General features: G+C 50.8%; 1 protein-coding gene across 24 annotated transcripts in view; it reads right to left on the bottom strand.

Annotated features, from left to right (window-relative positions):
• Nucleotides 1–457: 457 nt before the first annotated feature.
• NFASC (neurofascin) overlaps nt 458–27,512 on the bottom strand; it is a 184,099-nt gene continuing 157,044 nt past the window's right edge. For 11 of the 24 annotated variants that reach the window (XM_053605694.1, XM_053605691.1, XM_053605695.1 and 8 more), the window contains 6 exons: nt 27,074–27,328; nt 23,412–23,528; nt 21,965–22,117; nt 12,542–12,673; nt 10,181–10,250; nt 458–6,977 (listed from right to left, as the gene is read on the bottom strand). In XM_053605694.1, the coding sequence (XP_053461669.1) occupies nt 6,746–6,977; nt 10,181–10,250; nt 12,542–12,673; nt 21,965–22,117; nt 23,412–23,528; nt 27,074–27,328 (959 nt within the window). In that variant the 3' untranslated portion in view covers nt 458–6,745. Of the gene's footprint in view, nt 6,978–10,180; nt 10,251–12,541; nt 12,674–21,964; nt 22,118–23,411; nt 23,529–27,073; nt 27,329–27,512 lie in introns of those variants that run through there. The other 13 variants (XM_053605709.1, XM_053605712.1, XM_053605708.1 and 10 more) reach the window with 5 other exon arrangements.

Here is a 27,512-nt window from a genome sequence, read left to right on the forward strand (position 1 = left end):
TTCTCTTGCCTCAGCCTCCCGAGCAGCTGGGACTACAGGCGCCCGCCACAACGCCCGGCTATTTTTTTGTTGCAGTTTGGCCGGGGCTGGGTTTGAACCCGCCACCCTCAGCATATGGGGCTGGCGCCCTACTCACTGAGCCACAGGCGCCGCCCAGTATGGCACTTTTTAAATGGTGCATGTACACACATGTCACATTGAATCAGAGGGTTCCTCCATGACCATATACATTAAACATTCTGATACCAGTCACTCTATGTTTAAAATACAAGTTATGTAAATGAGCTTTCCAGAATAAGACCACTTCTAGATAAATGGTGGCTGGGACGGCAGAATTCCATTAAGAGTATGCTGTCTGGCGCCCATGAAAAACCCTTTGATTCACTTCTGTCATTAACCCCTTGACATCCTTTCCCACCCATTAACCAAGGAAATTGAACAAATCACATGGCCAGAGTCCATTTTGAACAACTTTTATTATACGTTTAGTGTTCTCTATACAAAAGAAATCAGTTTTTTTACAGTGATTCCAAAAAAAATTCTGAATAATTTGGCCTTTTCATTGCTCATGCAGTCAGTTTATAAGTCCACGTATTAGACGGTCCTCCACGGCCCAGAAGTCTTCCCTGCTGAAGGTCGTGTGTGACACCCTCAGATACGCATCCGTCACTGACAAAGTTGGTTAATGCAAAATAACTCGCAAAAAAGGAAAGAACACGATGTGAGAGAGGTTAAAACAAGGTCTGCCATGGAGTTAGATGTTTAACCAATGGAAAAAAGATCGGACCAATTCGTGGGGATGTGGGGATGTGGGAAGGGATGGAGACACTGGGGAAATTTTTCCCCAATGAAGAGAACAAATCAGAATGGTGGGGATAATGTGTGTGTTGTGGGGGACAGGGCAAGGGGTCCTCTGGGGTCTAGTGTGGGCTGAGGGAGGGACCAAGACAGAAGGTGGCCACATCATAGGTGACTGATGCTCAGCTCAAGAGGAGTATAAAGAAGTTGGCAAAGAGGTGGGGAGCTTGGCCGGGGGGCGACACTGACTGAGGACATTGTAGTTGGGAATCGGAAAAAAAAGCAGGTCAGTGGCATCTGATCTGCATTATTTTTGAAAAAGAAATAAGAGTAGTACACAAAATTCTGGATATTTTCCACCAGACTCTTGTGTTTATTGCTTCATCGAAGTCTTTAGATCTGCTGAACTCCATCCCAGTAAACTCCAGGGTGGCAGGCTTGCAAGGGCCCTGCTGCCTCTCCGCACCCACAGCCAAGGGCAGAATGGACAGAGACCCCCTGCACATCCTCACTTCCAAGGAATACAACATGCTGAAGGCCCGATGTGTTACATGTACAAAACAAGACACCATTCCAGTGGGTACGGCCTAGGGTTCGCAATAACAAATGCCACTCAGCTTGTCACCCTATTCTGCTGGCCTGGGTTTTTCCGTAAGTGCATAGCTGGGGGGTTAACCACAGCCTGTCAGACAGAATGATCTTGGACTCAATCATTTTTAGTCTTTTCTTCTGGGAGAGGTGGTGAAGAGGAATGGGAGGGTGAACCAGCAGGACAGATCTTAAGTAATACCTCTGTTTCAAAGGAGGCAGCTGTGGTGAGAATGAAAGAACACTGGACAAGGAGTCAGAAGGCCCAAGTTCAAGCCCTAGTGTCACTTTAATTTACCAGCTGTGTGATCTTAACTTCACCTTAATTTAGCCCTAACTTCAACTTAATTTGCCAGCTGTATGCAAGTCCCTTAATCTGCCTGGATTTTTGCATCCTTATCTGTATAATATAATCATTTCAATTATATCAGCTCTGTGATCCCTTCACATGTTGAAATTTGATTCTGTCCTGAGCTAGAAGCCTTTGTACCTATTTCATTTCCATCTTTATCATTATGGAACATCATTTAATACCAATATACTGATAAAGGTAACATTGGTTTCAGGTGTGGCTTGAGACATGGGTAAGGTTTTGTGGCTTTTCCACATGGCTCCCCCCACCCCAATCCTTCTCTAAATGTGTCTCAGGGAGGCCTGTGCTTAGTAGGAGAGGAAGAGAAACGGCATTTCTCTGGGCTTGGGCTGTGCAGGATAAGGACCGCCATAATGTCTGGTTTGAATTCCAATGGGGTGGCCCTGCTAAGTGAAGGGAGGGGCTGCCCAGGTGGTGGTCTCTGCCTGTGTATCCCAGGGTTTGAGTATCCTCCTGACATTTCAAGCTCTCTGCTTTATTGGTTTGAGTTCTATTTTTCTTTTAAAAATCAGGGATCTCCTACATGCTACTCCTCAGCTACCACACAAAGTTCAAGCAAGAGCCTTTGCTAACTGGGTGGACCTAACCACAGCCATGGGCTTGTGTGTGTTTGGCAAGGGCTCGGCAGGAGTCTACTCTATACCAGGTGTAGTGAGTGTCGTGAGTGGGGAGTGGTGTCCTGTGCCAGCATCCCAGGATCCGCCACCCTCCGACTGAGAGGCTGTTCTCAGACACCAGCCCCAGTTGGCAGCAAGTCTGAGAATCTTACTTCAGAGGGTTAGCAAGGCCATCTCACAAAGCTGAGACAAACATGTGCTAAATCCCTGCTCTTTCCAACAGATAGGCTGTTTGTGTTGTCCTAAGACTCGTCCTTGCTTTGGCACAGGGCTCCAGGAGGATCCTGAAAGAGCCAGTGGCTGTGCTGTTCCAAGGAGAAGTGTCCTTGTCTCTTTGGTTGGACTCCTCTCTCTAGGCTCTGCCTACAAGAATCACTGAAATAGGACCCGACCTGGGTGGCCTCTCCCCCCAAACAGTTGTGCACCCACATGTAGCCCTTTACATCTCATCTCACAGAGGCCTGGATGTGGACTAATTCTGTCTAAGACAACATCATAATCAGGGCTGAGACACCTGGGAAGTACGGCTCTACAATAGGGCTGCAGCCTGCTGTATGCTTGGGTGCCTGGGCATTGGGTGTGACAGGGGAGCTTGTCCTTTAGCTGGAAAACCCAGAAACATCCTCAGATCTGTTTTCACCCTCTTCCTAAGGCTAACTGCGGTCAGAGAAACTGTGCATGCAACGGGCCCTGGGTGCACATATACCTTGCAGGGTAAGTATTGTTGGCACTGGCTGACTTTTGGATGTGTGGTCACTTCTCCAGACCCAGGGACTTGACAGGAAGGGTGTGGACCAGATGTCTCCAACCTCTCAGGGAAAAGGAGATGGGCAAGGGAGGGAACTGTTCTGGCCTTCCCTTTAGCTTAAATTCAACCATCTTCTCAAAAGCAAGGCAGGGAGAGATGGGTCTCATTAGCCATAACCCAGGCAAGGCAGAAGGCGAGGCGCTGTCCCCTGGCCCTGCATCAGTGTACTTCCCAAATTCTGGCCTCCCCATTCCCTTGGGGGGGGTCCATGCTCCTCGGTGGAGAGAGGTATTCAAAGGAGGGACTGGACAGGGGAGATAGAGGCATAAAAATACAGACAGGTTAAGCAGCTTGCTCCAAGGGGCACAGCAAAGAGGGTCAGGAAGCAGGACTGTTCCTCAACCCCATCCCGCAGTTCTTGACTGCTCTATTCTGCCCCTCCTTGCTGACCAGACAGATCAAACTCTCCCATGGAATCCTTTCCCTTTGAGCGGACAGCCATTAGCGACTTAACCAATAGAGAGCAGAATGTCCCAATTCAATGGAGGTTGTGTCCCAACACTTGCTGGGTTGCCGGACTGTTGGCCCCATAAAAGCAGGAACCACATCTGATTCACTCACTGTGGTTTCCAAGACTCAGGCCTTATTCAGACTAGGTGTTCAAATAATAATTGCTGAATGTGATGATGGATGAATGAAAAAACCGAGAGTGCAGGAAGCCACAGCTCTATGGCTGAGCACACAGGTAGGATTGCAGTCCAGTCAATGGACCTTCTAAAATCACTCACTGCAAGATGACTTATGCCGCTTCCCTTCCAGCCGGATAGGCTGAAGCATCGCTGGTATCGCCCACTCCTGGCATCATTGTTGGTATGTTTCGAGGGTGGTTGCTTGAGAGACCCAGCTGGCAGGGAGGGCTGGGCAATACTGCTTTCCTGCTGAGCTAGGTGGACTCTGGCATGGGGTCCATGGAAAATGGACTCTCCTCTTCCTGGAAGGGACTGCCTCTTTAATCCCATAATCCTTACCCCTCAAGAGTTTGATCTCTCTGAGGACGTGCCATCTTTGCTTGGGGAAAACTTGGTTCTTCAGCCCCAGACTTGATCGTATGGTGGTGGGGGCAGCTCTCAGCACCCACAGTGCAGAAGCCTGAGAGAGGAGCAAGCGTTCTCTTCATACACAAAGGAGGATGGCACAGAGCCTGGCGAGACATTGGGACAAAGTGCAAAAAGACAGGCCGAGGACTCAGCTCTCCCCAGACTCTTAAGACAGCAGAAACCCTTGTCAGTCATCAGTTCCTGTGGCAGATTTTCCAGAGGCAGGGAGAGAGCCACGATGACATCTAACTGTCCCTTCCTGCCCAAACAGCCTGTTGGAATGGACTCAGTGGCACGTACAGTGCAGTACGGAATGAGTGCCTGAGAAACTGACGGCTCTGCTCGGATCCAAAGTGTTTTCTGGAAAGGCCAGTTTTTATATTCAGCTCACAGGCACACTCCCCCGACAGTCCCTTCAGGGACAGTGGGCCTAGGTTGCAGGAATTCCCAGCTATATCCAAGCAGGTATTGGAGGAAAGCCAGAGGAGGGGGCCCCTGAGCTCCCTCTCCAGAGCCCTGCCATTTACCCTGTCCCTTTTCACCACAAGAGAGCTGCCCTCAGGCATCCAGGCATCAGCCCTGGCTGGGGCTTGGCCCAATGACCCAGGTTCAAGCCACCTTATTGGCTCAGCTCTGGGCTATGGTTTCTCACCTGCAGAGTGTATGTGTGTCTGTGGGCTTGATCTTCAATTGAATGATTATTGAGTGATGCAAGCTTTGCTAATACCTTTGCGGCTTCAACATGTGGCAAATGATGCTTTAATAAAGTCACTGAAGGACGCAGCCCCAGTCCTGTCCAGGCCCCTGGCCAGCAGCTAGAGGCTCAAATCAGAGCTAGCTGTGTCCATGGCATCTGATCCATTCCTGGGGGTCAGCTTCACCCTCCTGAAACTGACTTGAGCTACAGAGACAGCTTTAGGGTCACTCTTAGGCTCAAGGTCTCCCTCTCTCTCTGTCTCTGAGGCTAGGTACCTTTGGTTTCAAAAATGGATTAGGTGGGGAGGGTGAAGGCAGCACCTTCGGGCTGAGAACTGCAGGTCTGTGAGTGTCTCCATTTGGGGCAATGGGATGAGGGCATCTGTGAAGTGGCTGCTTCTGGTTCTGCTGGGACACTTGCATAGGCTGCCCTGTTTTCCTTGAGACAGACATTGCTGGAGGTGTCAAGGCTTGCAGGGAGGGGCTGGGAACCTGGGAACTCCAGGGACAGATCAGAGCTGCATAAGGCATACGAAGAGCATTGAGTCCTCCCCAGGTGGGGGCATCACAGCACTGTTAGTATGGAGCCACCTCAGGGTCCCCTGATATGTATGTACCTAATGAAAGGACCGACCAGCTGAGTTTCGGGGCAGCAAATCCCCATCCACACACCATATCAAACATGAGTCTCAACCTCATACAGAATTGACCAAGAAGATGAAGCTGCTAGAGGAGAAAGGGGGCATAGCACTTGACACCCCCAAACATACCAGCAAAGTGTTTGAATCACAGGCTCCACCTCCTTGAGGGTAGCAGCGTAGGCCCTGGCCAGGTGGGCACTGGCCCTCTCCTCTGCCCACACTGGGTGTGGTCCTCTCTCCTACATTCTGGGTTTCACTGATGGAGAGGATGGAAGTCCAAACCCAGCCTTTTATCTTCTCTCAAGAGGTGAGCACAGTTCCTGTGGGGTCAGACGTCTGACTTCTTCTGCTTGAGGTACACAGACATGAGCGTGGACGTCCTTTCCACGAGTACCCACTCGTGTTCCTCGAACCTCTTCAGCGTCAGAGCAGCTCAGGTCCTGGGTGCTCCAGAGGAAGGGGCAGGACAGGAATGAGGAACAAGAGGTAAACTAACCTCCCAACTGAACCAGAGAGGCCAGGAGGCCTGCACACCCTCTCCCTGCCAAAAATACTGTCATTTTCCAGAAAGGAGCCAAGCCTAGCTCAGCAATCGACAAGGCCAAGGCAGAGGGATGGGGACCAGAGGAGGTGTATGGCGAGAAAGGCATCCTTCGGAAACACATTCGCCCGGTGGTGGCTTGAATACTACAGCTTGTCTCCGCGTTCTGTGATGGATCAATTCTTTTACCTATCTTTGTGGGTTCCACAATAGGGGGAGAGTCCACCTATTTTTTCTTTTCCAAGGACAAGTCTTCAAAAGGAAAAGAAAATGCAGACATCGGTTTGGAAGGGAAGATACACAAAACAAAATACAGACAATGAAAAATACCATTTCCAACACAAACGGGTGAGCGTGTGTGCTGAGGCCAAGGGTGGGCCGGGGTGGGGGATCTGGGCTCCCTCCAGCTGAGCGCAGCTGTGGCTCTAGCTCTCCCACACCGGTGGCACCTGGAGTTGTAGGGGAGACATTAGGAGGGGCCTTGTGGGTATCTGGGTGTCACCGGGCCTCACAGCTTGGCAGACCCCCATACTGAACCCTTGTCCCTGAAGGTGGTGGTGGCTTTGCAGTGGGTCTGCAGCAGCTTCGCGTCCCCCTCTCCCCTCCTCCCACTAGCAAAGTAGTGGCTGTGCCCGGGTGGGCTCTGTCAGGCCAGAGAGTAGATGGCATTGACAGGTGACGTGGCCTCCGAGCTTTCATTGCCCTCTGTTTCCTCCTTGTCCTTTTTGACTGTATACTGGCCGATGAAGGAGCCGTCTTCGTTGAACTGCCCCTCACCACCCTCGCCATAGTCCACCAGGCTGTCATCACTCTCCTGCTGCTTGATGGTCCCATCCAGGGATGTCTGGCTGCCCTGCAGGGGCTTGTTGTCCTCATCACTAGTCAGAGAAAGACAGAGAATCAGGGCCTGGCCCAGTCTGGCACAGCCCAAACCCAGGTGAGGTGGGATAGTGCAGCCAGTGCTACAGAAGGGAAGCTGGGGCCTAGAGAGGATGGGCAAGGGGGAGGCAAGTCGGTGCAGGGCAGGGAACGGGGCCCATGCTTCTGGGCTCCTGTCCTTGTGACTGGGCCCGTCTATGGTGGGAACAGACAGAGCTAGCATCCCACGCTGAGCCAGAGCCATTGCTTGTGAGACCATCTAGGGAGGCTCTAGTCCTGTGTATCACTGTGTGGTTTTGTGACCTCAGTCCATCAAGCAGAGCTGGGTCAGCTTTGACCTTCCATGATCTGTGACTCTCTAGGGAAAGGCTCTGCCTTGACAAAAAGCAAAGGCCTTAAAGAATCAAACCTCTCCCAGCATCTCTATCTTGTTGTGGTTCTACTCATATCTGGTTGATCTACAAACACATGCTACTGCTTTGGGCCTAGCAAGCAGAGGCACTTGAGGCGGCGGGAAGGAGTGCACAAGTAAGCAGGTGATGCCAACAAACTTGAGCAGACAGGAGGGCTCAGAAGACCCTGCCCAGCCACCCTGGAGCCTGGCCCTAAGCCCCTCCTATGTGGGGAGAGCTGGGGGCTGGTGGGAAAAGCTGCCCCTGCCTGCAGGGAGTAGACATTGAGTGGGGATGTCTGCTGTGCTCCCAAGGAGGCGTCTGCTCAGGCACCACGTCCCTTCCCCTGGCTAGAAAGCTCGCTCTGCCCTTTAGGCTCAGAGAGGGGACCATGTGCTGCTGGCTGCACTTCAGAGGTGAGTTGAGCTCCCTGGCAGGAGGCAGCCTGCTGCAGGGGCAGTCTGGGTCCCAGCAGGTGGGACCACAGTGGTGCCAGGTGGTCTGAGCAGACACACACAGCGCCCCCGCCCCCAGCCCCCATTCAGTCCTTCCTGGGTGTGGGGAGAACAACTGGCTGAATTGCCATTACAGCAGGCAGTGTGTTCTCCTGTCTGATAGCAGTGTCAGGCAGAGACAGCTGTCAGGGGAGGGCTGCGAGCCCAGGAGCCAGGGCTGAGTGCTGGTAGATGGAAAGCTATTAGCCTGCTCCCCCAAGCTCCAAGTGAATGCTACCCATTAATGCAGCCTGACTGTGTTCTCAGACTGCAGTGCTGTGGGAGATGGTGTGAGAGAAGTGGGTCTCCAGGGCTGTATTGAGTTTGTGCAGGAAGTGGAACTCACTCTTTGCCAACTGGCGGGTTCTGACTGCCAGGCACTTCACCCCATGTGCCAGTCTTTTTCACATGCACCTGTCCCCTGGGTCCTCCCCACAACCTGCAGGGGCGTGAGGATTGTGCTATGTGATTTACAGGAATTCCTCCCCTGCTTCCAGCCAAAGGCGACCACTGAACAGTGACGGCCCAGGCACGAGGAGAGGTCTTTAGCATGTCAGACTCTTTTGAGGGGAAAAGACATCTAGGTCTGGAAAGAACAGACCTCTCCTAAAGGGAGCTTGAAAGAAACCAGAGTGATGGGGGAGCCTGGTCTAGCCACCATCAGCCTAGCTTTAGTCACCTTTGAGGTCCAGGAGGACAGACACAGGAGAGAGCTGAAGGAGCACTGCCAGCAGGGGGTTTAGCCTCTCGGTTCCCTCACAGAACTAGGGAGAATGTGAGCCACACTCCTACTTTGCCCCAGGCCCGACCCCCTAGAAACTTAGTTCTTCCTCTGATGGATTAATTTTAGCCTTTTCCCAGTTTAGGATTCTTAAATTTATCTAAGTAGGGGCTCTAGGATGGCTCCAGAGGCAAAGCAGAGGACAGTGTGCACTGCGCTGGCCCAGCCATGCTACAGAGTACGCACACCAACATCTGGGGAGGAGACAGGTGTTTTTGTTCAACAGTTTTGGTGTCTGGGTGGGAGAAATGCACAAAGAAGCAGCTTCTCACAGTGCAGGCTGCCTGGCCCTTCACTGGGGAGGTCCTTCCTGCTCTTCTCTGGCTGCACCAAGAAGCCCCATGGCCTTTGGAACTACAGGCCAGGGAATGGCTCTCAGCCCATCGGGGAGCTGGGGCTTTGCTAGGTAGGTAAGGCCAGCCAGAGAAGAAGGGCAGGGCTTCTTATGCTTGCCCTTTGGAGAGGCTCATGAGGTTGGGCTTGATGGACAGTCATGATCATTAAGCTGCCAGACAGGCTCCTGTGTGAGCAGTGGCTCTGTTATTCATTGATCTGATCCTATATGCCTGGCTGCCAATGGGCAGAGTGGCACTGGCCCAGGGCAGGAAAAGGAGAGGTCAGAAGGGGACAAGGTGACCTGAGCCCAGACAGTAACTGCACAGGGATGTGGAAGGAGGGCTCTGATCAGACATTCCCTTCCAGCCACTTGGCCTAGAAATGAGACCTCACTATTTACCCTGCATCCTTCTTGAGTTAAAAATAGACTTGCCATCAAAATGGACAGATAACAACTTCATTCAGGCCAGATACAAAGGCCCATCCAGATGTGGGAGGGAGCACAGGTATAGAACAGTAGCACCGGCTGAACTCCAGACCTTGGCCTTTCCCACTCTGCCACTAGCTCATTGGATGGCAAGCATGGGAGAGTCTTAGGCAAGTCATTGCCAGTCCGAGTCTCATCTGAGACACAAGACACTCTGTCAGGACGCCTCTCCAAGGCTTATTCCAGCTGACAACCCAAAGATACTGCCAAGTTCATGGGGAAAAGGCCTAGAATCCAGCCCCCCTTCATTCCTGAGACTTGAAGGTAATACAGCCTCCCTGGGTCATTGTCTTCAGGGCTAATGGTGGGGTATAGGCAGAGAAGCAGCCTGAGAGCTGAACTCATTTCAGAGCAAGAGGGGTCCAGGGCTCATCTTCAGAGTAAAAAGAAAGAGATAAATAAGGAGCTCAACGCATTTGAACCATGCAGTTGAATGAATGAAGTGCCTTTTATCAGGTGAATTATTTGTGTGTCGGGCAGTGTCTCCCAGGGGAACAGCCTTGCCTAGCACTGTCTGGATGAGAATCCTCTCTGAGCAAGCTTATCGTGTGCCCTCTGCTTGGGTGCCATCAGAGAGGTAGAGGTGACAGCCCAATGGCCAAGAACAGCTACTCAGTTTCCTCTCAGCCAAATGGACCTGCTCTGAGGTGAGGAGGCTGCCTCGGGGGCAGCGAGGACAGCCCACCTATGGGGGAGGAGGGAGATCACACACCTGTAGTCAAAAGAGCCATCCTCTTCTTTAGGGTCTTCAGGGCCAAGGGGAACATCCTTCTTTTCTCGCACTTGGTCAAAAAGAGAAGCAAAGATATAGACACAAGGATTAGGAAGTGTGCTCATGCTCCCAGAGCTCTGCTGAAGGTAGATCTGGAAGGCACAGCCCGGGGCTCAATGACACTCCCTTCATACACGGCATCACTGATGACTCCCTTGTTCATGCTGCCTGCACTCTTTTCAATTACAGGGTGATTCTGTCTCCTCCTTCTCATCTCTAGGGGTCTACTTACATCTCTGTTGACAATTGAAATTTCCTTCCACCTAGCTCCCCACCACCTCTCCATGAAGACTTCTCAAAACACCAGATAGTTCCAGCAGAAGGGGGTGCAGAACGGAATCCCACAAAAATCCATCAGGGAGGGCGGCGCCTGTGGCTCAACGGGTAGGGCGCCGGTCCCATATGCCGGAGGTGGCGGGTTCAAGCCCAGCCCCGGCCAAAAAAAAAAAAAAAAAAAAAAAAACCCATCAGGGAGATGTGATCCTTTCCTTTGCCAAAGACAAATCCTCCATTGTCTGCACCTTTCTTAATCTGCTCTGTACTATAATTATTTGTGCATGCTTCTCGTGCCCGTAACAGAATGCTCATTCTTTCCTTGAGGGTGGGTGACCGTGTGTTTCTCCAAAGCTCCTAGCAGAGTGCCCTGGGACACTTCATATGAGACTGTGGGATGGAAAGTGCTCTCACGTCTGTGACCTCCCTTGTTGGTGTGCCCCTTTTCCTACAGTTCTGTCTTGTGCTGTGGTCGTTCCATCTGTGCCACCTGCATTGTCCCTGAGGAAAGATCACCTTTCCTCTAGCATCCCTAGCACCCAGCACAGAGGCTGGCATACCGTGGGCATTATGTAAAAGACTATGTATCCTTTTTGAGGTATAAGGATAATGACCCCTATTTTAGGTGAGAGAAACTGAGGCCATGAGAGGTAAAGAACATGTCACACAACTTACCTAGTTAGTAACTGAAAAATGACTAGAATGAAGAATAGTCAGGCCTCATGGCTCTAGGAGAGCCTTGGGTTCACTCATACTTTCAATGTGCCAGGGGCTTACCCTGTAGCTGGAGGGAAAGAGGTTAGCTTTGAAGAACTTTCTGGAATGGGATACTTTCTGAATAGGGAAAGGGAGACTCAGAGTTTATCTGACAAATTCATCAGGTGTTCCAGTTCTACCTGAAAAGGGGATGAACTCAGTGAGTCCACCCAGGTCTCAATGTCAAACCCTAGCCAGCCTCCCTAACTCAGGCTTTTTCTCTTATAGAAGAAAATAATCCGCACACAACAAAACAAAGTGAAAGGAAACATCAGTCATCAGTAAAGAATCATAGTTTCCTGCCTTCTCTCACTTGAGACATAACTCTTCAGACTCCTACAGTCTGTGGGTCCTTGGGCAGGGGAGAGGAAATCAGACACTCTCCTCTCCTCTCTCCTTTGTGTTGAGTTTTAGGGGGACCCTGGAGGAGGATCTATGCTAAGAGATGGGGAGAAGGAAGCACTTGGGGAGTGTGACATGTGTTTGGCAATGGGGCTTTGGAGGGCAGGGAGCGATTTCATTCTGCAGTCCAGCAGGGGTTTGCTCTCAGGGTCATCCATTATCCTGTCTCCTATCTCCCTAACCCACCCCACTGCAGACAGATGGCTCTCCTGCCCCTGTGCGAAAAACAATCAATATTTGCAGAAACAAGGATGCCGGAGGCCCTTGTCTTTGACCTTGGTTTGTCTGGGCTGGAGGATCTTGAGGCCTACAGAAGAGAAGTGCTTCTTTGGGGCTCTAGGAAAGCCAAAGCCCTTTACACCCATGAGGAGTCCCTATCAGCTCCTCACGTAGGAGGTCTCGACTCTCAATTAGAGGTAGCTGCACTATGTTGCCCCACTGAGAGTCCAACTCTGCTGCCTCCCTCAGCCGAGTGCTGCTTCTGCCCAGATCCCTCCTCTCCCGGTTCTCTGGACATGGTTCAGAAGAGGAAATGCCTCCCTTCCCTTCTCCTCCCTGGGACACAGGATCCTAACGAGATTCAGGCTGAAAAAAGCCAATTTTACTGAGCAGATGGGTGGTGAGTCAAGGAGAGGAAAGGTCATTCTTAATGGGAGCCAGGGTTCCCGCCATCCTCTTTGGGCCTCCTGGGTCGGGCTGCCCGCCCACCCCAGGTGAACTTAATTAATGCAAGTGCTTGCTTGCTGGCAGCTCGAAGATGAACAGATCAAGCATGAGAACCACATTTCCAAGCTGGCAAGGGCTGGGTTCGTGGAGGGAACGGAGTGTCTGATTTGGCAGGAGCCTTGTGCCGCCTCTCATGCGTCTCACCTGGGTACTTGCCGCCACGACTCCTCTTGATGAAACAGACGATGAGCAGGATCAGCACCAGGAGGGCGATGGCACACATGAGCCCAATGAACCAGCCCTGGGTGGCAATGTCCGCTTGGTTGTTGGTGTAAGCTGGCAGGGGGAGGGCAGGAAGCAAACTCATGAGTGACTTGGTAGGGGAGGAGGGAGACAGATGTGAGGGGAGAACTTCAGCTGTTCCAGGTGGATGCTTCTCCTGCAGTCTAATGCCACCATCTAGCAGCCCCCTGGCCCACGCTATTGGGATAAAAGGACAAAAAGAAAATAAGAAGCCAAGGTCAAAAGATCAGAAGAGAGGCAAAGGAAGGGAGTATAGGGAGCAGACAAGAAGCAGAAAGCTGACAGGACCTTTAGGATGGGGATGTTTCCTAGGGATGGGGTGTGGCATTCTCGCAAACCAGAGGGCTGGTCACAGCCTACTGGGGACTGAGGGAAGGCCAGGGATTGGCCAAGCAAGTCCAAGTCCCTATGGATCAGTTCAGGGTGAAGAACAGGAGTCTGTCTGCTACCCCTCAGGGGGTAGGGGCTGTGGTCATACTGCAAAACCCTGCTGTTAGACCACCCTGACAGGGGCAGAGCAGCTCCTTGCCCAGCACAGCTCTGAAGCCAAGCAGGCTTCCTGACAGTGGGTCCTGGACCAGGTGAGCAGGGATGTCCTGTGTCTTTCCTGTCAGCTGGATTGTGTGTTTTCTGACAGCAAAGACAAATCTGGGCATGGACACCTACAGATAGGCTGGTACAGACGGGGCTTGGGCCATGCCTTCCATTCACTGCATGCCACTTTCAGACTACTTCCACACAGGGAGACTTGCCCCCTCCTTCCCCATGATAATGAGTCCTTCTCTGTCCTTGCCTGGTATGTGTAGAGACCTGTCTCAAAGTGAGCAGATCTCTCGGATCTGGGGCACCCAGGAGGGCCCAAAGTACAGGCACTTGGGAGTCATCTGACAGTGTTCTTGATGGTCCAGTGGGTGAACTTTGGGTTTGGGTGGAGGATGTGATCAGGACTCATCTGCCCTTCTACTGTCTATGAACTGGAGAGCAAAAGTATCCTCTCCGGAAATGCAGCCTGTCATGGAAAACAAGACTCAGAGGGGAAGGGAATCAGAAGAATGGAATACTTCCAAAGTAACCCTGGAGCCAGCCCAGCCCAGCCCAACCCAGTCCAGAGAAGCCTTCGGGTAGCCATACAACAGCAGGGGCCCCACCAGCCCATGGAGCCGGAGCCAAGGCCCCATGCCCCTCCCTGGAGGAGCACAGGAGCAGTGTAGGGGGCCCACAACCCTGGTGCTCTTGGGTCTTCATCACACGCTGTGTTGTGGGGTGGGTATCTGGGTGAAATCCTACCCTTTGCTCTTCTTGGGGACAGAACCCATTTTATAGCTTTCCCAGTGCCCAGCCAAGAACATTACACCAAGAACGCTTGCAGTAAACAGTAAAGACCGATGAACAAGTGCTTCTGTGCTCTGGCTGCTCTGTGCTCTGTTCTTCTGTGCTTCTGAGCCCCTTAAGAACGTGGTACATGACCCGCCTGATGTCTGGATGCTGTGGAGGAATGTCCCATCTCTGCTCTTGCGCCTACTCTTAAGCCATTCCTCACAAAGTGTGAGAGTGATTTTTCCAAACCCCCACTTAGGATCAAATCACTTCCTCACCTAAACCCTCTGATGCTTCTCATTGTTATTGGAGAAAATGCTCCATTCCGTATCAGGCTCTGCCAGAGCTGGCCCTGGCCCCCTCTCTGGTCCTCTATGTTCCAGTGACACTAGCTGCTGTCATTCCTGCCTCAGGGCCTTGACATCTGCTACTTGCTCGTCACTCTTGTTTTTGAGACGGGGCCTTGGTCTGTCACCTGGGCTGGCATGCAATGGGGTCATGATAGTTCACTATAACTTCAAACTCCTGGGTTTAAGCAATCTGACCACCTCAGCCTCTTAAGTAGCTGGGACTATGGGCACTTACCACCACGCCTGGTTTATTTTTCTATTTTTATTTGTATGTATGTATATATATATATTTTGTGACAGAGTCTCACTCTGTCCCACTCAGTAGAGTGCTGTGGTGTCATAGCTCACAGCAACCTCAAACTCTTGAGCTCAAGAGATTCTCTTGCCTCAGCCTCCCAAGTAGCTGAAACTACAGGCACCTGCCACAACACCTGGCTATTTTTCAGAGACAGGGTCTTGCTTTTGCTCAGGTTGGTCTCCAGCTCCTGAGTTCAGGCAGTCCACCTACCCCAGCCTCCCAGAGTCTAGGATTACAGGCATGAACCACCGTGCCAGACCTAATTTTTTCTATTTTTAGTATGTCGAGTCTTGCTCTCTCTCAGGCTGGCCTCGAACTACTGACCGCCAGGGATCCTCCTGCCTTGGCCTCCCAGGTGTGAGTTACTGTACCTGGCCTGCTCTTACTTCAGATGGCTGCCTTGGCAAATGTTACCTTCTCAGAAAGGCTTTCTTGGACTTTCCCAGCTTAAATAAATCCCTTTCACCCACTCCCACCCAGCCACTCTCTGAGTGCTCTAATTTGCCATTGGACATATTATTACTAGTACTAATTTATTTGTATATTTATTCATTTATTTATTTATTTTTGAGACAGAGCCTCAGGCTGTCGCCCTGGGTAGAGTGCTATGGCATCACAGCTTACAGCAACCTTCAACTCCTGGGCTCAAGCAATTCTCCTGCCTCCGCCTCTCAAGTAGCTGGGACTACAGGTGCCCACCACAATGCCCGGCTATTTTTTTGTTGCAGCCATCATTGTTGTTTGGAAGGCCCAGGCTGGATTGGAACCCACTCAGGTGTATGTGGCTGGTGCCTTAGCCACTTGAGCCACAGGTGCTGAGCCATACTATACTAATTTACACTTACAAGCACTTCCTCTCTCCTCTAAGTACTTTCCCACACATTATCTAATTTAATCCTCACCACAACCACATGAGACAGGTTTCATCCCTCTCTTATGTTGTGGCAAAAAAAGGTTGACTTGCTCAAGGTTGCTGCTGTGAGTGGTAGAACTGGGATCCGACCCCGGATGTCTGGCTAGACTCTGTGCCTTTTCCACTCCATTCTTGTCCCTCCACCCAGAGGGTGAGCTCCTTGAGGGAAGGACTATGCTGGGAGCAGAGCCCGGCACGTCAGAGGCACTTGATCCAGGTTTGCTCAGTGCTGGACCACCGATTTACTTTCCTTCACTCAGTCCAGTCCTGATGGGGCACTGCTTAACCTTAAACCCCACCCCATCCCGCTTTTCTTTCTGGAAACAAAGCCTTTGTCTATTGCCCCAGGCTAGAGTACTAGGGCGTCAGTCTTGCTCATTGCCCTTCAAACTGTTGGGCACAAGTGATCCTCCTGCCTTAGCCTCCTGAGAAGCTGGACTACCGGTGCCCACCACAATGCCTGGCTAATTTTTCTATTTTTAGTAGAGATGGAATATCTCTCTTGCTCAGGCTTGGTCTTAAAGCTCAATTGATCTCTTGGGCTTAACTGAGCCTCCTGCCTCGGCCTCCCAGAGTGTTAGGATTACAGGCGCCAGCCACTGTGCCCCACCCCCATCCTGCTTTTGCATCACCTATTCCTGCACTCACCTCGGTTCCTAGCTGTGGGTCTCTCTGACATTGCCTTATATTCATAACTCCCGGAAAGGGGATGTTGCAAGCCCCAACCTATTACGGATTCATGGTGTCATAGTTCACCTGGATGGCTGCTGCCTCGCAGCTCTTTTATTCATCTCTCATTGTCCCTCCAGCCACCCCTCAGCTGTCTGTCTAGATCCACTACCCCCGGTCCCCTGTGCTGTTCCTGTATCACTCCCTTCCCACGTTCCTGGTTGACCTCACCCACTCTCTGGAAACTCTGGAGACTGCTGAAACTTCACAGCCTCTACAACTGTTCCTTCTTTTTTTTTTGTAGAGACAGAGTCTCACTGTACCGCCCTCGGGTAGAGTGCCGTGGCGTCACACGGCTCACAGCAACCTCTAACTCTTGGGCTTACGCAATTCTCTTGCCTCAGCCTCCCAAGCAGCTGGGACTACAGGCGCGCGCCACAATGCCCGGCTATTTTTCTGTTGCAGTTTGGCCGGGCTGGGTCCGAACCCACCACCCTCCGCATGTGGGGCCAGCGCCCTACTCACTGAGCCACAGGCGCCGCCCAACTGTTCCTTCTTCTAGTGTCAGAGGAGGGCTGTCCTCTCTCCCTGCTGAAGCTACTCCTCCCCTGTGACTGGGACCCCATGCCCCACTTCCTTGGTCTCTCATTCATATAATGATCTCTGCCCTTCCCAGGATTGGCAATTTCTTCCTCTCTGCTGTCTCCTCAATCATGGTCTTTAAGCAGAAACCCCGAGGAACCTGCCAGTCTTTTCAGCTCCAGCTCATGCATTGTCCTTTTACAGGCAAACTCCATAATCTTTCATCACCCTCAGTTCCTGCCACTTACTCCTTTTTCCACCCCGGCAATCTGACATCAAGCCGGACGACACGCGGTGCTTCAGCGGCTGTTCCTGACTGGGCCTCTTCCCATGGCTCCTTGACTCTGCATCACGGGCGATCCTTACTCATTTCTACCCTCCCTCCAGCCATCTCCACAGCTGTAAGTCCAGAGTTTCCCCTGACAATACCCCTTGGATGTCTGTGCTTGAAATTCAACCTGCATTTTCCTACCCCTACCTTGGCTCTCCCAACGGCCCCACCTCCACCAGAGACCCCACCACGCTTCCCATCTCTATGGCTGCCACTTTTCCTTCCCAAATGTCTCATACTCACCTCATTGCTCCGTTCTGTACTAGGGGTCCTCACTTGTACTTGTCAGTTCCCATGGATGTAATGAGACATTATGTCACCAAGTTACTAGGAGGCTTCCATCCTGTCCCCAAGTACTTGCTTAAAGATGTGCCACCACTCCTTACTTCTTACAACCCTGGGCTCAACTCCTCAGCTTGGCCTGGGCACGCCAGTCTCCCCTCCCTGCCCAAGACAGCCTGGGCCAGAGGTCCTCAAAATTTTTAAACAGGGGGCCAGTTCACTGTCCCTCAGACTGTTGGAGGGGTGGACTATAGTTTAAAAAAAAAAAACAACTATGAACAAATTCCTATGCACACTGCACAACATCTTATTTTGAAGTAAAAAAAACAAAACAAAAAAATCACACTGCCTCATGTGGCCCATGGGTCGTAGTTTGAGGACCCCTGGCTTGGGCTGTCACCCTCCTTGATGGCCATCTTTGCTTTTTCTATCCCTCCTTCACGAAGCTTTGATTGTTCAATTCATGCCACCTCTGAACTCTGATTCACTCCCAGCCCCTCCATACAACATTTCATCATTGTTTCCTGGGTCCTGGTTTCCTGTTTTTTAATTATACTATTAAAGTTTTGGAGATCAGGGGTCTTTCTGAGCTCCTTAGTACTTAGCACAATGCTGTTCACATAAAAAGTGGGCAGTGACTATTTATTGATTAACGGATCGATTCAATCCCAGTAAATGGTTAAGCTGGGATACTGTGTTAGGCTTTTCCCTGATAGCTAGGGAAAAGCCGACCTTGTCTTGCCCAGGTGCAGCATGGCACCTGGGCACTGGGATGAAGGAATTACTTCTACTTGTGTTTGGATACTGGCACCACCTTCTGCACATAGGTCCGTTTACATGGCTGCAGCGACCTTCCTGGTACTTGTTCTGATGTTTGCTGACAGCTGTCTCTGTGAGACTACCTTTCTCTTGAGAAAGAAAGTCATAATTCCAGGGGAAAGTGGCCACGTGGGCTTTTAGATAGCAAATACAGCTTTCTGTTCCTGACAGTACCAGGTGAAATCCAAATGTTACCTTCAGTCCTTACTGAAGAAGTTGAAGAAATTCCTGTGAAGTTTGGATACAGAGTGCTGTTTAATCAAGTGAGGACTGTAATCCTAGCTCTTTGGGAGGGAAAGGTGGGAAGATTGCTGAGGTCAGGAGTTCAGGACGGGAGTAAGAATGAGTCCCCCATCTCTACAAAACCTAGAAAAATTAGCCAGGCATGGGTAGGCACCTGTAATCCCAGCTCCTTGGGAATTACTTGAGCCCATACGTTTGAGGCTCAGTGAGCTATGATTGTACCACTTCACTCTAGCCCAGGCAACAGAGTGAGACCCTGTCTCAAAAAACAAACAGGCTTAGTACCTGCAGCTCAGTGGTTAGGGAGCCGGCCACATATACCAGGGCTGGCGAGTTCGAACCTGGCCTGGGCCTACTAAACAACAATGACAACTACAACACAAAAATAGCCAGGTGTTACGGCGGGCACCTGTAGTCCCAGTTACTTGGGAGGCTGAGGCAAGAGAATTGCTTAAGCCCAAGAGTTTGAGGTTGCCTTGAGCTATGATGCCATGGTACTCTACTGAGGGTGACATAGTGAGACTCTGTCCCAACATACATACAAACAAACAAAAAATCTCTGATTTTTGGAAACAAATAAAAAATAGGATCTGGGGTAAAGTGGGTTCAACCACACCCCATCGAAATGATTTACTTTCTCAAGCAAAAGAAATTTAGGACATAGTAGTATCACTTATGATGTGACCCCATGGCTTGGACTCTGAGAGGAAAGCATTTTAGCAAGGCTCCAGGGCAGTTACATTTGGCTGCCAATACCATACTCAATTGATCTATTAAACTCATTTCAAGATTCCTAATGGAGGGATCCGGTAATATTGACATATAAAGACCAAAGTGTGTTTACACTCACCATCTTCAGCTGGAACCGACAGGGAGAGAACAGCATCCAATATGGGGGCACAGAGGCCGGGCAAACATAGGTCCAAATGCCCCTTCTGGACTAGAACCCGTATTTTGTGCACCTTCCACGTTATACCCTGCAACCCCCCTCAGAAACGGGCAATTCCCTTACAAAGCAGACGGTTCCGATGACTTCTAATTCTAACTGGGAGGAACTTGATTTGGCCACTAAAGTAAGCACAGTCACTCAAGGTCTGCAGAAGAATTATATTCTAGAAGTAGGGATAGATAAATAAATATAACATATAATTTGGCTCAATGGCTCTCACTAAAGCATCATCTGACATCTCTCCACACTCCCACTGCCTGCCCTGGGTTGACTAAAGAGATGATTCTCCCCAACACAGCAGAAACTGGTTACGGGTGGGTCTCCTAATGCCTGCTCCCCACCCTTCTGAGGTCTGAGGCAGGCCCATCATCAGCACCACCATCCTGCTGCCTCCACCTGCACCCCGAGCACAGAAGAGCTGAGGTTCTCCTGAAATCCAAGGTTATGCGTTTGCAGCCCCTCAGGTCTCGTTGGCTTCAAAAGCTTGAAGGAGGTGATTAACTTCCCAGTGGGATCTTTCTGGTGAGGGCAGAGAGCTTATTAGCCTTCCCAGTGGTTTCCTTCATTTCCTTCCTGAACCATTGCAGCACGTTTTGAGTCTATGGACTGAAGTGATAGCCTGTGGTTGTCTAAATGACCAGTGGTCAGCCCCAGAGATGCTTACAAATTCTTGCTTTGAAGAAACACAGGGATCTGGGGCTTTGTGTGGACTTGACTCTGGAGTCCATCCAGAGTCCACCCATGAAATAGAATGTGTACACATAATTTAAAGGATATAGACACATTCGCAGACCTCAGCAAGTGAAAAGGTTTTCTTTCCTTACGTGGTTTACACATAGTAATTTCTAGCCAGCCTGGGAAAGAAGTGGACAATGTGTACGCAGAGCTAGAGTCATAAACCTGCCCACTCCAGCTTCCACTGGGAAGACTCTGGGAAGATTTAGCAGGCGATCAAGATGAGTCTCTCCAGACCAAGCACAGGAAAAGAGAAATGAGTATTTAAGTCAAGTTCAAAAGCATACACAGTATCAATGGTTGTTTTTCTGGGGTGTGTGTTTTAACCCCCTGAAGCAGATTAGGACACCACCGAGGGCAGAGACTGGTTTTTTCCCTCTGGTTCTCTCTCCTTAACCCTGGCCCACAGGCCCAGGGCTCACCACCTGGAGAAGTGACAGCTCTGAAAGCAGGCTGCACTGGCTTTGGCAGCATTCCCTAGGATGGAACTCTGTCCTCAAATATTACCTTTGTTTCTTGCTCCTGTTCTGGACTTAAGTTTGTAATGAAGCAAAATCAAGTGCATGTACTTGTGAGCAACAGCTTGGGACCCCAACTGGGCCAGACAGAGTCCAGCCACCTGCTCTGCTCGGTCAACTGTCCAGTTCCCTTGCCTGGCTCCCTTGTAACAGGATGGCCTAGCCATTCACTCAGATGTCGTGCCTGACTTGGCCTGGCTAGCCTCAAGTAGGCAGCCAGACTCTCAGACTCCTGGAGTCTTGATGGCATGACAACGTGCAGGACAGGCGGAGACACAGAGGGGAAGACAAGATGCCAGACCAAGAGGGACTAGGCCAGAAGTGGTGGGGAGAGACATTTATACAGATGAGCCGTGACTCAAGATGCAAGCCACCAGGATCAGCCTCACCAGGCCAGGCACAGGAAGAGTAATGAATATTTAAGCCAGCATTCAGAACGTCATATAAATCACGGTACATCGCCACCCCCATCCTGTGCGTCTAATGACCTGCATCTAATTAGGCTATCCCTTGGGGTAGGGACTGATCCTTTTCTTTCTTAATCTCTTTTCCCACCCTTACCCTTGGCCCTAGGGTTTAGCACACAGACCACTTGGCAACCTGCCTGGCCAATTTTAAGCTATACACAAATAGTCAGACCAGCAAGTGCCCTTAGAGTTTCTAGACTGCCAGCCACCCCTACCAGCAGAGAAAGTCAAGTTCAAAAGCATACACAGTATCAATGGTTGTTTTTCTTACTTCACTGGCCGTCTCCTAGGCCAAGACAAACATGGGACAAAAACAAACCCCTAAATAAGTCACACCACTCACTTTGGAAATTTTAACAACAGATTATGGTGGCAAGGCTGTAACATAGCATGGATCCTTGGTTTGGCTCCTGGGGACGTTTCTGGAATAACACCCCCGGAGGACCCTATGTCCTAATCCCACATGGAGGAGGCAGGCCCCTGTACACACGGGGCAGGATTCACTACTCTCCAGCAGCTCCCGGCCCACACACAGTGGCCAAGTTTGCACAGACACCAAGCTCTTTTGTTTCAGGCATAGCCTGGGGCCAAACATTTTCTGTCCTCATTATATAATCCTTTGTTTCCTTCTGACCCCCCAGGTGGCCCCATGGGTCGGAGCTGTTCCCTCTCCACTGTGCATGCACATCGGGAGCCTTACACTGACGCATACTAAAGAGACACGCCATGCAAGGTGAGGAATGGAGTGGGGATGAGTCTTCTTGCCGAAGAGAAGAGACAAGCAGGAAGCTGAGGATGAGAATGAAATGCCCCATGCTTGTAGGGGATGGCTAGGCCAGATCCCCTCTCACCTGGACTGGTCATAAAGGTGATGACGGTACTGCTGATGCCCTCGTTGTCCCGGGAATAAACCCGCAACGTGTATGTCATCCCGGGATAGAGGTCTGTCAGCTGTATAGGCTGAGCCTGGGCCTTAACAGGGACAGTTTTTTTCGTATGGTTGCCTGGGGAACAGAAATCTCAGTCAGCTTAGAGCCAGGCACCAGGAGCTAGAGAGACAGTGCTTGGGTTCCTGGTCACCTGTCAGAGGCAGAGAGGGTGGGGGAAAGGACCAGGGAACCACGGGTCCAGTTCACTACACAGAACAGCTTCCAGGCAGCTTTCCTGCGCCTGCCCATGCCATGCTCTTTTAAACGATGACCCTTCAGTGGAAAACACTATTCCCCTTCCTGAAGGTCGCTTTCCTCACTAGCCTTCACACTAAACATATTATGACCTCAAACGCTCAGCTTATCAGCTGATGCTTTGTTGCCCTGGACGTAGAAGCAATTAGCTTCCCCCATGGGATCTTCCCCAGTGAGGGCCAGAAAGCCAGTTAGCACCCCTCATGGGAAGTGGAGATGAGACAGGACTCTGCCTCTTGGCTCTCATTCCTGGTTTCACCTCTCATTTCTTGGGTGTGATGAATTCACACATCAGGAGAAGTGTGTGCCTGTGCAGGCTGTTGGGTGAATGGTGGTAAAAGAAAGCTGAAAAATACGGACCACACTGGGGAGTTCAGATCCTGTGGATGTGACCTCTTCCTCTAACCACAGAGAACTAAGAGTTGGCATTGCTCTTTCCTAAGAGGTGTTTGGGCAGGTTAGCCCAAACACAGGCAGATTTTCTGGCTGCGCTAGTTGTTTAAATTGCTTAGAGCACATGCTCAAGAGGCCAAGAAGAGGAGTTTGACCCTGACCTTCACTCAGAGGAGAAGAGAGATATCCTGACCATATTCTGCAATCTAACAGCTCAGCTCAACCCACCAACGGAGACCAAAGGCTCTGGTCTGTGCCTCTGATTGTGGCCCACTGGCGTTTCTCTAGGAGCAAAGCACCGTCGAACTGACCCAGTCTGTCTCGTGAAGACATCAATCAGTGCACACAGAATCTGAATTGAGGAGGTCAGCGCAGAGGGGAGACACTGCTCATTGTGTGTGTGTGGGGGGGCTAGTCAGAACCTTCATCCTGGGCAGGAAATGGAGGAAGGGCTTGTTATGCAGGCCCTCCATGGACATGCAACCCCAGACCTGCACTAATGGCTTCAAAAGCGCCTTCCTTCTCCTTGAGCCTGCTCCTCCCACCTTGCTGCGACCTGAGTGCATATCGATTTCATTATGCCGTAATTAAGCCCAGCTAAAAGGCCTCTCTGAGCCTGGGGGAGTTCACAGGATCTATTTAATGGCATCTACCACAACCCATGATCGCTGCTGCTGCTGCCACTGCCGCCACCACCGCCGCCCCGCACAGCAATGCTTACTGTCAGTGTACTCAACCACAAAGTCAGTTCCGGGCCCGAAATTGTGCTTCCAGGTGATGTTGGCCCATTTACTGTTGGGGAGCACCGTGACGTTCCATATGGACTGCTCGTCGGGGGCTGGTGGACGGGTTAGAAGAGGAGTTAGTGATGGGGAGGGGGTCGCGGCAGAGACACGGAGAGACACACACACATGCACACAAGCGGACGCACACACACGGTCATCGGGTAAAGGGTAGAGTCAGAAATGGCTGTGCGCAGGGCCAACAGAGCTCTAAGCTGCAGCCTTGGTGACCAGGCCAGGGGCCGCTGTCCAGGGACAAGCATGTGCAGTCGGGAGGACTTGGATGTGAAGTAGAGCTGGGAACTGTGTGTATACACAGTGGGGTTAAGAATGAAAGAGTGGGTTTTGATCCATCCCATCTAAGGCTCTAACCTGGACTTATTCCTTTTCCAGACCCCTTGTCATGGATTTGAATAATGTAAGGAAATGGGCCAGGACGCAGACAGAGGGGGAGATGTGTCAGCCTCTTTCCCTTTAACCATGACATTCTACAAGAAGGAGAGGATTGTCTTTCAGAGCCAAGCAAGTGTCTTGCTGAGAGCTGCAGGAAGGACGGTGCTGAATATAAGAAAACCTTAACAGATTTTTGAAGCAGGAGAAGACTGGAAATCCAGACAGGTGATTCTGGCCTATAGAGCCCCTGGGGTTGTTCCTGGTGACAGCCTAGACAATGCGTAAAACAGCCTCACACTGTCTAAGGTGACTTGGGGCCCAGAACCTCTGGATCCCAAGTAAAGACAGTGCGAACAATTCCTTTCCCTCTCTGCCTGGGCTAGGCAGAAGCAAGAGATGATAACCTCTTCTTGACAACCAGCTCTCCATGGTCCAAGTTCCAGGGGAATCCTATTCTGTTGGCTTCTCAACACCACGGAGTCTTTGAGGCTTGATAGCCACGCAACACAGGAGACATTAATTATCTGGTCCCCATGAGCTGGGAGCTACTTTATCAAAGCCCTGGCCCTGTCTGAAACCATAGCTCACGTACAGGAGAATGCCACTAATCTTCAAACATAATCATTTTTCAAGAGTCCCAGCAGTCTGATTACCCCATTTTCCAGCAAAGATTTAATAGTGGAATACTAGCACGAAGCCTTGTATTTCAAAGACTTTACAAGTGTGGCTCCTGTATATTTTATTAGCATGCAAGGGGGTACTGTCACCAACTCACTTGTCAAAAATAAATGAATAGAGAATATTGGTGATGCATTTATTCATTATCTATTTGAAATGTGTCTGAGTCTGCAGGGCTGGGAAGTGATAAAAGATCTCCTGATTTTCACTTCAAAGAAATGCCTTCTCTGGTATAGCCTTGTCAGGTGCCGGTTGCCCCAGGTGAATATGATTCATGTTAGGTGAGGGGCCAAGAGAGTGGTTCTGCTGATGGCACCGTGGGGAGGGCAGAAGGTAGGCTTCTTTACTTATCTGCCAGATGCTTCAATTGTGCTGGCTGCTTTAGGCCACCTCAACTCCCAGTTCCTTGGAATTTCATGACTCTTGTCAGTGGGAATGAATTATGGTTAGTCATGATTTGGAGACTTCAGTTTCTTCCCCCTTAGCCCTGAGCCCTGAAATTAGCCTGAGAATTTGTGTTTAAACAGGTTGGCTGCCAATATGATACTGACCCAAATCTGGCTGTCTTAAAGGAAATGAAGCTTGAGAGGTGCTTCTAGCAAAGGTCAAGCAATGGGAAACCAAAATGATTTTAGAGGTGGGAACTGGAGGACAGCACTGCCATAGAGAGATCAAGATGATGACCCAAAAGAGCTGAAAAGTTCATAAAGGACCAAGAATGTGAGCTATTAACACCTGGCAACACACAAAGCGTCCTTGAGGAGAAGCGTGGATTGTTCCACTGACTCCCAGATTGTAAGAACTAGGGGAATACCCCTTGAAATCAGAAAAAGACAAGTTAAGAATAAAAGGGCCTATTTCACTCTGAGAAAAGTGAACTTATAAAACTTTTTTTTTCCTCCTAAGATGTAAGGAACAATAAAGATGAAAATTCATTTTAAAAATCATTTAAAAGGCATTAAGAGAGTGTGTTTGAGGAATGTCCCCAAGGTCTCGATAAGGCCAAGGCCATTGCCAGGCCCTCCATGATGCCTCAGACACAGTGTGAACTTGGGGTATGAGGAGTCCAGGGGGCTGGTTCTACATGGCAGCAAGATCGTTCTTTCTAGAAGACAAGCAACTCTTTGCTAGGGGGCAAGATCCACTGCCTTTCTTAATTTTTATGCATCTTTTCTGTGAACTCAAAACACTTATAGGACACAAAACCCCACTTTAATGAATAAAATACCTCACTGTGGCCCCAAAGAACACCAATCACCAAACCACTGGTGGCAACTTCTAATAGCCTAGCAGATTTCTCCACAATCAACTCCTTCCTAAAGTGCATGTTGTTTAAATTCTAGATTGCACCTGTAAAGCAAGGTGGTGTTTTCAGGGGTCTGAGGAGCATTTGTATCAGCTATGAATTACATGTCTCCCCTCATAGCCACTTAACTCCATGACACTGAGTTAAAAAAAATCCTCCTATGTATAGGAAGCCTTCATTCTCATTCAGGTGGCTGAGAAAGGTGGGGCAGGGAGGGAGACATTGAGGCTTCTAAAGGTGAAGGGACTTTCCCAAGAGGTAGTGGTGGATGGGGTCTATCAACTACTGGAGGAAAGTTCCTGGTTGCCTCATGCTGAACTGACAGCTGGCATGTGGGCTCAGGAAGTTAGAGACCTTCCCCTCTGTAGTAACCAAAGACTGATGCTCAGTGTTTAGAAGTGTCAGTGAATTCTCCAGGGGTCTCCTCGTGCTGGAAGAACAGACTTCCTGGCTGTAGCAACAGCACATTCTCCTGGCTTAGCAAGCCTGTGGGTTTGTCTGTGGAGACCACCCCATTGATTTTTACCAGAAGCCTCGAGCAGGCTGCAGTTTCCCTCTACGCCTGTCTATAGGGGAATGGGGAAAGTGAGGGGGGAGAGCACCTTTAGGCCTTAAGGAGCTCCTGGGAAGTACTGTTTCCTCAAAGTTCTGCCTTTATAAAAATTCTGTAAGTGTTCCTTGGGGGAAAAGGGGCAAAGAAGGAGCAAGGGTCCTGGGGACAGAGCTGCCTGGCATGGACAGCCACCCCCTGCTATTCAGCCTCTATTCTGCAAGGCTGGACACAAACATGGCTAGAGCAAGAACCTCCCATCCCACCTGTGTGGTGCCAAGCGCTTTCCTTCCTCACACTCTGATTTTCAGAGTGCTCAGCCCTGAGCTAGCTGAAAGACAGACCGTCTGACTGATGTGTAGCATGACATCCGGGACCTCAGGGTCTCACCCCAGGAGCTTGGCCCTCTGTTAGAGAATAGGGATCTGGGACCAGGATGGTGCAGAGTGGTGCAGGGCCACCCAAGAAGCGAGTGTGGCAGGTCGGGCTCTGAATCTCCAGGCTAGGGGACTAAGAGTCCAGCCACGTGTGAATCTCCAAAGGAGAAAGGAAGTGAGATGCTGGTAATCACCACCCAGACCCCATCTTCTCTCTGGGGAAGCCTGTGGGTTCGTCTGCGGAGACCACCGGGCAGGTGGGCTGGGAGGGGCGGGCAGCCGGGCAGTGCGCAGTACCGGATTCGTGTATCTTAGTCCCAGAGGTGGTGATGGGAGGACTCTCCGTGGTGGTGGTGGTGGTGGCGGTGGTGGTGGCGGCAGTGCTTGTAGTAGTTGTGGCGACGGTGGTGGTGGTGGTAGCGATGGTGGTAGGTGCGACAGTTGGGATGATAGGGACTGTTGTGGCTTCGGTGGTGGCAGCAATGGCAGCAGCATCAGTGCTGCTCACAGCGCCCGTCGTGCCCGTGGTAGTCGGGGGCAAGGTGGGCGGAGCTGAGGGAAATGTAAAACAGCCCAGTCTGGTTGGTTTGGCTGTGCCCTGCCTGGACAAACGGCCCCCGCGTGCAAGGCAGGCAGCCGGGTGAGGAGATGTAGCTTAGTCGTCAGAAGACTCCCCAAGCAGAACATTCTGGGTCAGACGCACCACAGCGACAGAAAACACAACCATGGGAAAGGA

This window comes from Nycticebus coucang, chromosome 10 (genome assembly GCF_027406575.1).
Source record: "Nycticebus coucang isolate mNycCou1 chromosome 10, mNycCou1.pri, whole genome shotgun sequence".
NCBI lineage: Eukaryota > Metazoa > Chordata > Mammalia > Primates > Lorisidae > Nycticebus > Nycticebus coucang.